Source organism: Lactuca sativa, chromosome 6 (genome assembly GCF_002870075.4).
Source record: "Lactuca sativa cultivar Salinas chromosome 6, Lsat_Salinas_v11, whole genome shotgun sequence".
Classification (NCBI taxonomy): Eukaryota; Viridiplantae; Streptophyta; class Magnoliopsida; order Asterales; family Asteraceae; genus Lactuca; species Lactuca sativa.
In genome coordinates this window covers 198,520,111-198,532,395 of record NC_056628.2, presented here as the reverse complement: position 1 = coordinate 198,532,395, position 12,285 = coordinate 198,520,111, and the positions used below count along the sequence as shown (strand labels likewise).

At 37.8% G+C, this 12,285-nt stretch overlaps 1 protein-coding gene across 1 annotated transcript; it reads left to right on the top strand.

Moving 5' to 3' along the window:
* Positions 1 to 2,847: 2,847 nt before the first annotated feature.
* On the top strand, positions 2,848 to 5,657 carry LOC111901759 (serine/threonine-protein kinase CTR1). The gene is given in 12 exon segments (XM_023897637.3): positions 2,848 to 2,966; positions 3,039 to 3,202; positions 3,316 to 3,630; positions 3,759 to 3,799; positions 3,907 to 3,975; positions 4,085 to 4,185; positions 4,299 to 4,383; positions 4,466 to 4,564; positions 4,656 to 4,724; positions 4,915 to 5,046; positions 5,136 to 5,230; positions 5,346 to 5,657. Coding segments are annotated over 12 exon segments (1,377 nt in total). The 3' UTR covers positions 5,434 to 5,657.
* The last annotated feature ends 6,628 nt before the right edge of the window (positions 5,658 to 12,285 follow it).

Sequence of the window (12,285 nt, the reverse complement as noted above, 5' to 3'; positions counted from 1 at the left end):
TGATGTTGTTTGGGCTCACCAATGCACTAGTGGTATTATGGATTTGAGGAATCGGGTATGCGGGACGATGCTTGATCGTTCGGTCATTGTTTTTATCAATGATATCCTGGTCTATTCCAAGATCATGAAGAAACATGAGGAGCACTTTCGAGAGTTTCTAGGAGTTTTGAAGAGGCACAGACTTTATTCCTAGTTCTCGAAGTGTGAGTTTTGGTTATGAGAGGTCCAGTTTTTGGGACACCTCATTAACCAGAATGAGATTATGTCGCACCCCAAAACCAGAACGGCAGAAACATTCAGGGGCGGAGGACATCATGTACAGTATCACAACACAGAATAATAGTAAACAAGCAAAAAACATAATCCATTGCATTAATAATGTATTTTAATACAAGAGTTTTCTGTGTAGTATATAAGACACCAAAATATGAATCAAAATAAAAGATGAGTCTTGAAAGTTCTCCATCTTCTCAAAAGCTGGCCTCGGTACCTGTCTACTGACGACCTGAGAATACAAGTTATTTTGAAAGAGTTTATCAGCTTTAAAGCTGGTGAGTTCATAAGCATTTTAGTGTCATTGTTTGTATGAAAATGTTTGTAAGTGTTTGAATGTATGAGTTTGTAAATGTTTGTTGAAATTGTTTGTATCTACTAGAAAATCCTATATTTTCTACTAAAAGTAGCCTTCTACCAAGGCATCAAATGTGTTGTATGTTTATTCATTGTAAAAGTGAGTATCCCTCCGAAGTGTGACTATCATTAATAAAATATATAGTTTGTACATTACTGTTTATGTGAAGATCACAAAGTAAATGTAATGGGGAAAATAATGAAGTATTGTAGTTTTATGTTATAGTGACTACTGTTGTTCTAATTACCTTAAACCAATTGTTAATTAAGGTATAATGTGATATAATTGTAACCATACTTGATCGACCAAGTTAAACACGACGCACGAAGACGTCAAAATGGTATGACATCCATCACCCGAAGACCTGCAGGTCCCACTCTCGCTAGCAGCAAGGTGTAGGACGGTCAGTCCAGTATAGATCTATACAAGACTTCACGCTCTCCTTTCAGAAGACTCTGGTTACAAGAAGAGCCATGACAGATGCCATGCCCCGAAGTAGTGCCTCACATTTATGTTATAGTGTGTATGTATTGTATGTACTAGTGTAGTGAATGTGTCCTCTAATGCTCATCATAGTATGTTCTTTCGTATAGTATATAATGTGTATGAATAGTATGTACTAGTGTATGATCTCTCTGTATAGTGTATAGTACGCATCGACTCATGTATGAACTGACTCTTTGTATGTTTCATTGTACTAGAAATTAGTAAGTAGTATATCCCTAACTATACCTATTATAGTTTACTAGAACTGTTGTTTGAATGACTTAGCAAGTTTATACACCTTTGCTACCCAAAGGTGTTGGGATTGAAGTAAAAGCTTTATATCCATACATATATACATAATATATAACTAAGGATCAAAAGAAACTCAGAGAAACAATAGAGTACTCTAAGTCCACAACCAAACAAGGAACTAGAAATAAAGTGAGTTATCAGTCCTCACTACAAGAAAAAAGGCCTTTTACGACGCGCAAAATACGACGCTCATTGATCTATGTTACGCAAAGGAGAGTGACATTAGAAAAATGTCATCTCTTCAAAAAAATTTAGGATAGAAGACACGCATTATTGCGCGCCCTTAAATTAGTGTCTAAAAAAAACACGGAGGGCACCTATAATAAAATGTGCGTCGTCTAAGGATGTCGCTTTATATTTTTTAATGGAACGCGCGTTCCATCCTTTAATAGTGGGGGAAAGGGGGAAATGAAATTCTGAAAAAATTAAAAACACCGCCAAGCTCTCCTCTACCTTCTTTCAATCGTTCTTCTCTCTCTCTCTCTCTCTCTCTCTCTCTCTCAATCAAATACCAAAAATCGACTATTGTTGGAACTAGGGTTCCGGTTCTTAGTGAAATCGAAGGTTTTTTGGTCACCAGGCCATGAAATTGATCAAAGGTTTTTTGGCCTAGAACCACCAGGCCACCCTTTTCCTCCATCCATGTCCCTCCTTTCTGTCTATCTCTAACAGACCACTGCAACATCACATTCACTTCCCAAAAGATTGTGTGGATTCTGATATGCGATTTTTAGTTGTGAGGTTCCTGAAATCATATTTTTGACCTCAATCGATATTTTCATATTTTTGAAATTCTTAAAATCCTCTTCGATTAAACGAATCCCTAAAACCCCGCCTCATACCCACCTCCAACCCACACCGAATCTTTAGGCATCGCACGCCGACGATGTACATGCCTTATCGACCAACACTTCATCCACCATTACCATTTGTAGCTCTCTCACCCCATCTTCACTATTAAACCTTGCGAAATCCTTATATAACATTCCGACGACAATCAGATTCCGGCGCTCTATGACTGTCGACGGGAGCAAAAACCTAATTTCAAGTCAATGGTCTGTGTGTATATTCTGGTACAGAACTCGGAGGAGGAGGTACGAGTGGATTTGGAACAACTTCTTAGAGAAGGCAACTGATATCCTTGACATCTTAAGGCCGAACAAGTGCCTCTCGATCTCATTTCACCATTTATAGTTCCATTACAGATTTTATAACTATGAACATGTTCTGAACAACAAGCGCCTCTCGTCATGCTTTTTCAATTGCAGATTCTGATTTTAGGTCATCTCCTCTCCTCGCCTCTTCTTTGTTTCTTTTCTATTCTACTTCTACATATATATGATTTAAATTCAATATATATTATATGATGGAGCTGGCTACTTATATATATTGATGGAAATTAATATATATGGATGCATATGCAGAAACTGGCAGACTATGTGGGACTACCTTGTCGCATAGCTCGAGGCTGCAAGTATTGTGTTGAAGATCATAGATCCTCATGCCTTGTCAAAATTCAAAACGATAAATCCACAAGGTCAAATTCTTATATCTAATTTCATTGTTTATTTTATTTTTATTAATGTATGTTTTGTTTAATTATATGTAGGGAGTATGTAATGGATCTAATTGGGCAACCAGGAAACATGTATAATCCCGATTCATCAATAAATGGAGATATACTTTCTTCGGTGCCTTCACCATTTCAAAGCTCTCATTTGAAAGAAGTTGAACAAGTTTATGTGGACCGAGCATCCATTTCTCAAGTGAAGAGTACGTGGTTATTAATTGTTAATTAATATACATACATACATACATAAAACTGTCCCGGCCCCCTAAATAGTGTATATGATGAATTAATGTGGTAATTAAATGAATGCATGCAGGCATTGAAGGAGGAGGGGGAGTATGTGAGGAAGAAAGCAGTGCAGTAGAATCAAAGGAAATGAGATGTGTCCCGGTCCCAGTCCCAGTCCCAATTGATAGAAACTATAGAGTTTGTGAGATGATTGAAACGCCAAAAGCAGTGAAATACAGTAGTAGTGAGCAGTTATCAGATATTGATCAAGGCAAGAGTACAATTAGAAGCAATAGTTTTCCTGTGACTGCTCCAAGGTACTTGACCCTTGAGCCATCTCTTGCAATGGACTGGCTGGAGATAGCTTGGGATGACTTGCATATCAAGGAGCGTATTGGTGCTGGTAACCATTCGCCATTAACCAGTACCTTAATTACTACTCCAAACTCCAAATCATTTATATTATATACTATAACTACTTAATTAATAAAATATAGCATTAACATACATGGGTAATGTTGGTTGTTTCAGGCTCTTTTGGGACAGTGCATCGAGCAGAGTGGCATGGATCGGTTGGTCTTTTTCTATAACCAAAACACAATGCATCATTGATTATATACTATTATTTTCAGAATCTAATTAATTTAACTCTTTTGTTTTTTATTGTACGTATGTGTAGGATGTGGCAGTTAAGGTATTAACTGTCCAGGACTTCCAAGATGATCAGTTGAAGGAGTTTCTGAGGGAGGTATATATATAGTATAACTATAACAAACATTATTTCTATATTTATAATGTATGTTTTTATATAAAAAATTGTATTCTAAATTTGGTGTTGAATATTGGTTTGTTGTAAGGTTTCAATTATGAAACGAGTGCGGCATCCGAATGTGGTTCTGTTCATGGGTGTAGTGACTGTTCGCCCACATTTTTCAATAGTGACAGAGTACTTACCTAGGTAGCCTAACCTCCCTTTTCATTTTATATACAGGATAACTCAATCAATATCATTATCATGCATGGAAAGTTGCTTTTTGTTATATATAACTGATGATGAAACATTAATTACAGGGGTAGTCTATTTCGTCTTATACATCGACCAACAGCTGGTGAAATTATGGATCAAAGGCGACGTATACGCATGGCTTTGGATGTGGTTGGTTAATTACACTAAATTTTTATTATTATGAATCTTGAATTTCAACAATAATTAAAATAATTATTATTTGTTGTTGCAGGCAAAGGGTATCAATTATCTTCATTGTCTTAATCCTCCAATCGTTCACTGGGATCTCAAATCTCCAAACTTATTGGTCGATAAAAACTAGACTGTCAAGGTACTTACATTAATCCAACACATACTTAATTTGTAACTAACCGTTTTCTGTATTTGACCCACATGTTATATATAAATGTACGTATTTGTAGGTTTGTGATTTTGGGTTATCCAGATTTAAAGCAAATACTTTCATATCATCAAAATCTGTTGCAGGAACAGTAAGCTTCTGTAATTACAGTTTGTTAGTCGTTTCTTGTCCTGTCTGAAATATACCATATATGCACATGTAATTATAATATACTAGTATAAGTAATTAACTGTTTCTTTATATATATATATATATATATATATATATATATATATATATATATATATATATATATATATCTATATATGTAATGATGACAGCCTGAATGGATGGCCCCTGAATTCCTGCGTGGTGAGCCCTCGAATGAAAAATCTGATGTTTACAGTTTCGGTGTCATCTTGTGGGAGCTCGTCACCATGCAGCAGCCATGGAACGGACTCAGCCCTGCCCAGGTCAGCTTAATCATAAATAAATTAAAATAATCCTTTTATTTATCATATAAGGGAAAAAATCTTTTTTAAATTACTTAAATTATATTCAGGTTGTGGGAGCAGTGGCTTTCCAGAACAGGAAACTAACGATACCCATCAACACCCCTCCGGCATTAACTTCACTCATGGAATCATGTTGGGCCGAGTAAGATTTAACAAACACTTGCCATCTATCTATCTATCTATCTATCAATCTTTTTATCTCAGCTCCTCTTGTACTTTTTCTAAACTGGTTAATTAATTTTCCATGTGTTTCACAGTGATCCTGCTCAACGCCCAACTTTTAAGAGCATTGTTAACTCTTTAAAGAAGTTGCTCAAGCCTCCAGCACAAATGGGACCTCCATGAATTCACGACTACATTTACATTCTCTCCTCTTCTCATTTTTCTTTTTTTCTGACATTTTCATATATACCAAACTACCTGAACCTGCAAATGGTTCTATAAACATCTAGATAAACTATCATAAATCGAAACATCCTCAAGGGATCAACTAAAATATGTAAAACTTAAAAGGGCTAGCTTCAGGTTTATGGACCTAGCTAGCTAAGTAATCCATATAAGTTTCTTAATTACTTCTTCACAATTCAATCCTGGTAATGCATTACATTTGAGAAACAACAATATTTAATTGTTACTTATTTTTAACAACTGCATGTTTGTTTCTAAATTGGTTCAACAACATAACTTGGGGTGATAAATGGTAGGTTTTTATTAAAAATTTTAACTTTTTTAGATTTTTTTTAATGTTGTCTATTTTCTCTCCTATTATGTTTGTCTGAATTAGAACTTAAAAGAAGAGATCTCAGAGGCCATTGATCAGCTAAGGGAAGTTGAATATGAAGTCATTATCACATGTTGTAAAAAATTCGTTTATTTTATTCTTCACCCTTCTACAAGCCTTTTTAACATGTTGCAGGAACCTAAACCTAAGAAACAGTCCGCTCCTACAGCTAAAATTGGATCGAATAAAAAAACTGTTAGTAAACCTGTAAGTAGTTCAGATGAATCTGAATTTGAATCTGAATCATCGGATGATAGTGATTCATCAGATGAAGAAGTGAGTCAGAGTGTAAATCTCTTGGCACTTGGATACAGTTTGTCTAATTTCACATTAATTTTGTCACTTTTTAGCAGCATTCTCTAGATGATACATGTTGTTCTCCACTTTTCTAAGTATTCTTCTATGTAATTTAGGAGGCGCCAAAAAAGCCAGCTGCTGTTGCCAAGAATGGTGCTGCTGCAGCCACCAAGAAAGCCAAGTGAAGTGATGCGTCTGATTTAGAAGACAGTTCAGATGAAGTAAGAGAGCTTTTTGGTTTTGTGTACAATTTTTACCGAGTGAAGTGATGAGTCTGTCATAGTTACTTTAAATAAGGTAGTGTGTTTGGTATGCAGTAATCAAAGAGGGAATGGAATCAAGCATTACAGTGTAATCTGATTCCTGCAATTGTTGCTGCAATTGATGCTGATTTCTTATTGTAAGTGTTGTTGCACTCTTCTGCTGATTTCTAAAAGATACCAAAGGGTACAAATGTTTTTTTTCATGAATAAGAGCTATTTCTGTTCTTCTTCTTCTTCTAGTTGTTGCACTCCTCCATTCTTCATTATGGGTATGCAGCAGCTCCAAATGACAGGGTATAATTAATTTTACTTCTTTTATTATATAGAAGTTTATTTAGTGAATTCTTTTGGTTTATCGTCTAGAAGAACTTCATACTTTTTCAACCCAACACCAAAACTAGTTTTTTTTTTTTTTTTTTTTTTTTTTTTTTTTTTTTTTTTTTTATCATTGTTGTCCATTTCATATGTGCTACTGCTCCAAAAGTCTTGTGCCTGATTGGGTTTATTTTTATTTATGGTTTTATCTTTTTTCAGATTTTCATGTGGCTGTTTTTTTTTTATCATGGAATAGAGATATAAGTTTACCCTTCCACTTTGCCATTTGCTATTGGTGTGGAAAAGGCTGTTTTTCTAGTAGTGAATTATGCAGGTTTTGAAGTTTTTGATGGAAAAGAATAGTGTTAATGCTCTTCATAGAAAAGTATGTTGGTATTTTAGGAAATTTGGCTAATAATTTAGTTAATTATATAAAAAATGTTGAAATCTTACATTTGTCTACTATTGGAATGATTATTTGTAGTATTACATTTGTCTACTATTCGAATGATTATTTGTATAACATTAACTTTTGTGCAATGCATTGTATTATTTGTATATGGTATTTTATTTTCCATTATGTGACATAAAATGCAAATTTAATATGAAAATAAGTAAATCCATAAATAATTTTTTTTTAAATTTAAAATTACGATACGCAAAAATGTGTGTCATCTTCATTTATGACATGGCCTTTCTTGACAGGGGATTTCTTGATACGCATTGCGTGTCATTAACACGCGCGTCGTAAGGTTAAGACACGCGAATGCGTGTCGTCTTCCTTTATGACAGGGCCTTCCTTGATACGCATTGCGTGTCGTAACCGCGCGTCGTAAATGCGTGTCGTAAATGCGCGTCGTAAATGCGCGTCGTCTATCTTTATGACATGGCCTTCCTTGACACGCATTTGCGCGTCGTCTGAGCCATTTACGACGCGCAATGAGCGTCGTAAAAGGCCTTTTTTCTTGTAGTGCCTATGCCCTTCAAAACTTATTTATATAACTATATATGTATTAGACATGTTTTTAACAATATATAAGTTTGAAAAACTGTAATACAAAGGTTTGATACATAAAAGTGAATTTGATAAAGATTTTAACATGTAAAAGGATTTGATAAGCAGTTTGAAGTAGTTTTGTAGACAAAACAGTTAAAAGTATAGTAAATCCGCATGTTTGATAGTTATAAATCACATGTGATTGATATTATAACTAAAGTGATTCAACTTGTATTCCCCCCATAAAAGCATTTAAAAACATTTAAAAGGTTAATTAAGGGGTATGAACTCACCTGTAGTGAGTAGATTGGATGAACAAGTGGTATTGGATGCTAGGTGTCAAGTGAAGACTTGAGCACACACACAGGTCCTAGTTAACATATAATGACACATATATGCATCTAATTAGTGATTAAAAAACTAATTTAACAAGTATAGGCACCCCAGGACATGGAAAACACTTTGATTTAAGTGTTATAAGGTCATAGGCTTGCATCTAAGGGTTGTATGGCTTTGCTTTAGAGTTTACGGCCCAAGGACCAACTCTCCATGAGTTTACGGCCTAGGGTTTGCGGCCCTAATGGGTTTACGATCGTAAACTCATGGTAACTTCTACCATTTAGTTGTATAAGGTCCTTAATTTATGTAGGAAGGGTTCTAGACCAATATTCAAGCGGTAGAAAGGAGTGGTGGTACATATGCACCACTTTATGGTGTTTACGGCCCAAGGAGATTGCCTTGTCCGTAAACCCATGTGTTCTTGAGTTTTCTTGGTGTTTTTCAATGGTTTAATAAGTAATCTAAGCATATAACTAGTTAATAGGAGTGTACTTACTTGTAGGAAGCTTGTAAGAGTGTTTAAGGTCCAAAACACACAAGTGTTCTTGGTGTTCTTGAGGATCTTGAAGATCTAGAACAAAGATGGAATTTGTGGGTGGATTCAAAGGTTAATCAAGTAGAAAGGATGTAATCAACACAAAGATGGAAGAGATTGCTTACATATGTGAAGATTAGAAGAGAAACGTGATCCCTGGGAGAGAATTTTGAATTCTCTAGCTTTGGATGTGAAGAATGAATGGAAAATGACCAAAAGTCATATATATACAAGGGGTTCACGGCCACTTAGAGTTTACGGCCGTAAACCCAAGTGTCTGGCCGTGAACTCCTCTTTTGATGGTCTAATGCTTGTTTGACAGGTTACATGTTCAGCTGACACACTCATTCACTAAATCCTTTGATGTTTTAAAGCTCATAACGCTCAAACGGACACCAAAAGTGCTAAAAGTTAGCAGAAGTAAGTTTGACTAGATTGCAATGTAGGGTTTGTATAAGATAGAAATTTCAGGTTGTCACATCATCCCCCCGTTAGAGGGATTTCGTCCCGAAATTAGAGTTTAAGCAATAAAGTAGTTACAAACAACTAAGCAAAAAGATGAGAATATTTCAATTTCATTTGATCCTCGTGCTCCTTAGTGAATTCCGGTCATCGCTTGGCGTTCCAGCGGACCTTCACTATCGGGATACAACTTTGCTTCGTTTGCTTGACCTCTCGGTCCATGATCTCTACAGGTTCTTCCACGAAGTTGAGGCTCTGGTTGATCTCGATCTCGTCAAGTGAGATTACAAGAGTCTCGTCGGATAGGCACTTTTTCAAGTTCGAGACGTGGAAAGTAGAATGTACGTTACTGAGTTCGCACGGTAGATTGAGTTTGTAAGCTACAGGGCCAATTCTAGCAAGAATCTCGAAAGGACCTATGTATCTTGGATTTAGCTTTCCACGCTTTCCGAAGCGTATCAAGCCCTTCCAGGGTGATACCTTCAAAAGAACGCGGTCTCCCACCTGGAATTCCAAATGTTTCCTTCGTTTGTCTGCGTAGCTTTTCTATCGGTCTCTAGAGGCTTTAAATCGTTCCCGAATCTGAATGATTTTCTCTATCGTTTCCCAAATGATTTCCGGACCGTTGAGAGCGCTGTCAGGAACTCGTCCTTTAGCTAACTGCGTGTCACCCACTTCAGCCCAACACAGAGGGGATCTGCACTTCCGGCCATAGAGGGCTTCAAATGGAGCAACCTTTATGCTCGTGTGATAATTGTTGTTGTAGGAGAACTCGACAAGGGGAAAATGAGTATCCCATGCCTTCCCAATGTCAATCACACAGGCTCGTAACATATCCTCCAAGGTTTGTATAGTTCTCTCACTTTGTCCGTCAGTCTGCGGATGGTAGGCTGTACTCATGTCCAACCTCATTCCAAGGGAACTTTGTAGCGACTGCCAGAACCTCGAAGTGAATCTGCTATCTCTATCGGAGATAATGGATATAGGAGCACCATACAGTCGTACGATTTCCTTGATGTTAGTTCTTGTAAGCTTTTCCATCTTGTCAGTTTCTTTGATGGGCAGGAAGTGTGAGGATTTGGTCAATCTATCAACGATGACCCAAATGGTATCAAGTCCACCCGATGTCTTGGGCAACTTGGTTATGAAGTCCATTGTGATCCGGTCCCACTTCCACTCCGGTATCTCGGGTTGTTGTAATAACCCTGAGGGCTTCTGGTATTCGACCTTGACCTTTGTGCAAGTAAGGCATTTACTTACGAAGGTAGCAATCTCTGCTTTCATGTTAGGCCACCACTATAACATTTTAAAATCCAGATACATTTTATCTGATCCCGGGTGGACGGAATATCGAGTGTTGTGCGCTTCCTTCATGACCAAGTCTCTGAAGCCACCGCGTTTCGGTGTGCAGATCCTGTCCATGAGATACAAAGCTCTGCCACCCTTGACTTCCAAGTTCTTATCCATCCCCCGCAGGGATTCACCCGCCACATTTTCAGGCTTCAAGGCTTCGAGATGAGCCTCTTTAATTTGTGTGGACAGATGAGAACTGATAGTCATAGTCAATTACTTGACTCTTCGACCAAAATATTCTTTCTGACTTAGGGCGTCTGCTACTACATTGGCTTTACCTAGATGATAGCGAGTGTCGCATTCATAGTCATTGAGTAGCTCGACCCACCGTCGTTGTCTCATATTGAGCTCCTTCGGGTTGAATATCTGTTGTAGGCTTTTGTGGTCTGTAAAGATAGTGCTTTTCGTACCATACAGGTAGTGTCTCCAGATCTTCAGAGCAAACATGACTACTCCTAACTCAAGATCGTGTGTGGTGTAGTTGACCTTACGTGTCTTCAGCTGCCTTGAGGCATAGGCAATGACCTTACCTCGTTGCATCAGAACACAACCGATCCCTTGATTTGACACATTGTAACAAACCACGAAGTCTTTTATTCCTTTAGGGAGGGATAGTATTGGTGCGGTGCATAAGGCTCGCTTCAGCGTTTGGAATGCCTTATCTTGTTTCTCTTCCCAGTCAAAGGCCACGCCCTTCTGGGTCAATGTCGTAAGTGGTTTCGCAATTCGAGAAAAGTTCTGAATGAACCTACGATAGTAGCCAACAAGGCCTGGAAATTGATGAATTTCAGTATGCGTCTTCGGTGCTGACCAGTTCTCGATGGCTTTAATTTTGGAAGGGTCCATGTGGATTCCTTCTTCACTAACCACATGTCCTAAAAATTAGACCCTTCGGATCCAAAATTCGCATTTAGAGAAATTTGCGTATAGTTTCTTTGTTTGTAGGGTTCCTAGGACTTGTAGCAGATGATCACTATGTTCCTCCTTACTTCGAGAGTAGATAAGTATGTCATGGATGAAGACGATGACGAACAGATCCAAGTAAGGATGACATACCCGATTCATTAAGTCCATGAATACTGCGGGCACGTTTGTCAATCCGAAAGGCATCACTACGAACTCGTAGTGTCCGTAACGAGTTCGGAAGGCTATCTTTGGAACATCCTCCTCCAACACTCGCAACTGGTGATACCCGGACCTAAGATCAATCCTTGAAAAGTAAGACGCCCCTTGCAGTTGGTCAAACAAATCGTCTATGCGAGGCAGAGGGTAACGATTTTTAACCGCTAGCTTGTTGAACTCCCTGTAATCGATGCGCATATGAAACGATCCGTCTTTCTTCTTGACGAACAAGACCGGCGCTCCCCAGGATGAGAAGCTTGGTCTAATAAAGCCCTTTCTGAGTAGTTCGTTAAGTTGACCGGATAGTTCCTGCATCTCAGCTAGTGCTAGACGATAAGGTGATTTGGCTACTGGGCTAGCTCCTGGAATTAAGTCGATTCTAAACTCGACTTGTTGTTGCGGAGGTAATCCTGGTAGTTCTTCTAGAAAGATGTCAGGAAAGTCGCATACTATAGGAATGTTCTTTAGGTCTTTGGTTTCTTGGTTCGTATCAACAACGTGTGCAAGGAATGCACGATATTCCTTACGCAAGTACTTCTGGGCTTAAATACTCGAGATGAGATTAAGGCTCGTGTTGGGTTTGTCGCCGTAGATAATAAGAGATTCATTAGATGGAAGATTAAGGCGAATAGCCTTTTCATAACAAATGATGTCGGCACGATGAAGACTCAACCAATCCATGCCGATAATGACGTCGAAACTTTTAATTGATACCAGCATGAGGTCGATTGTA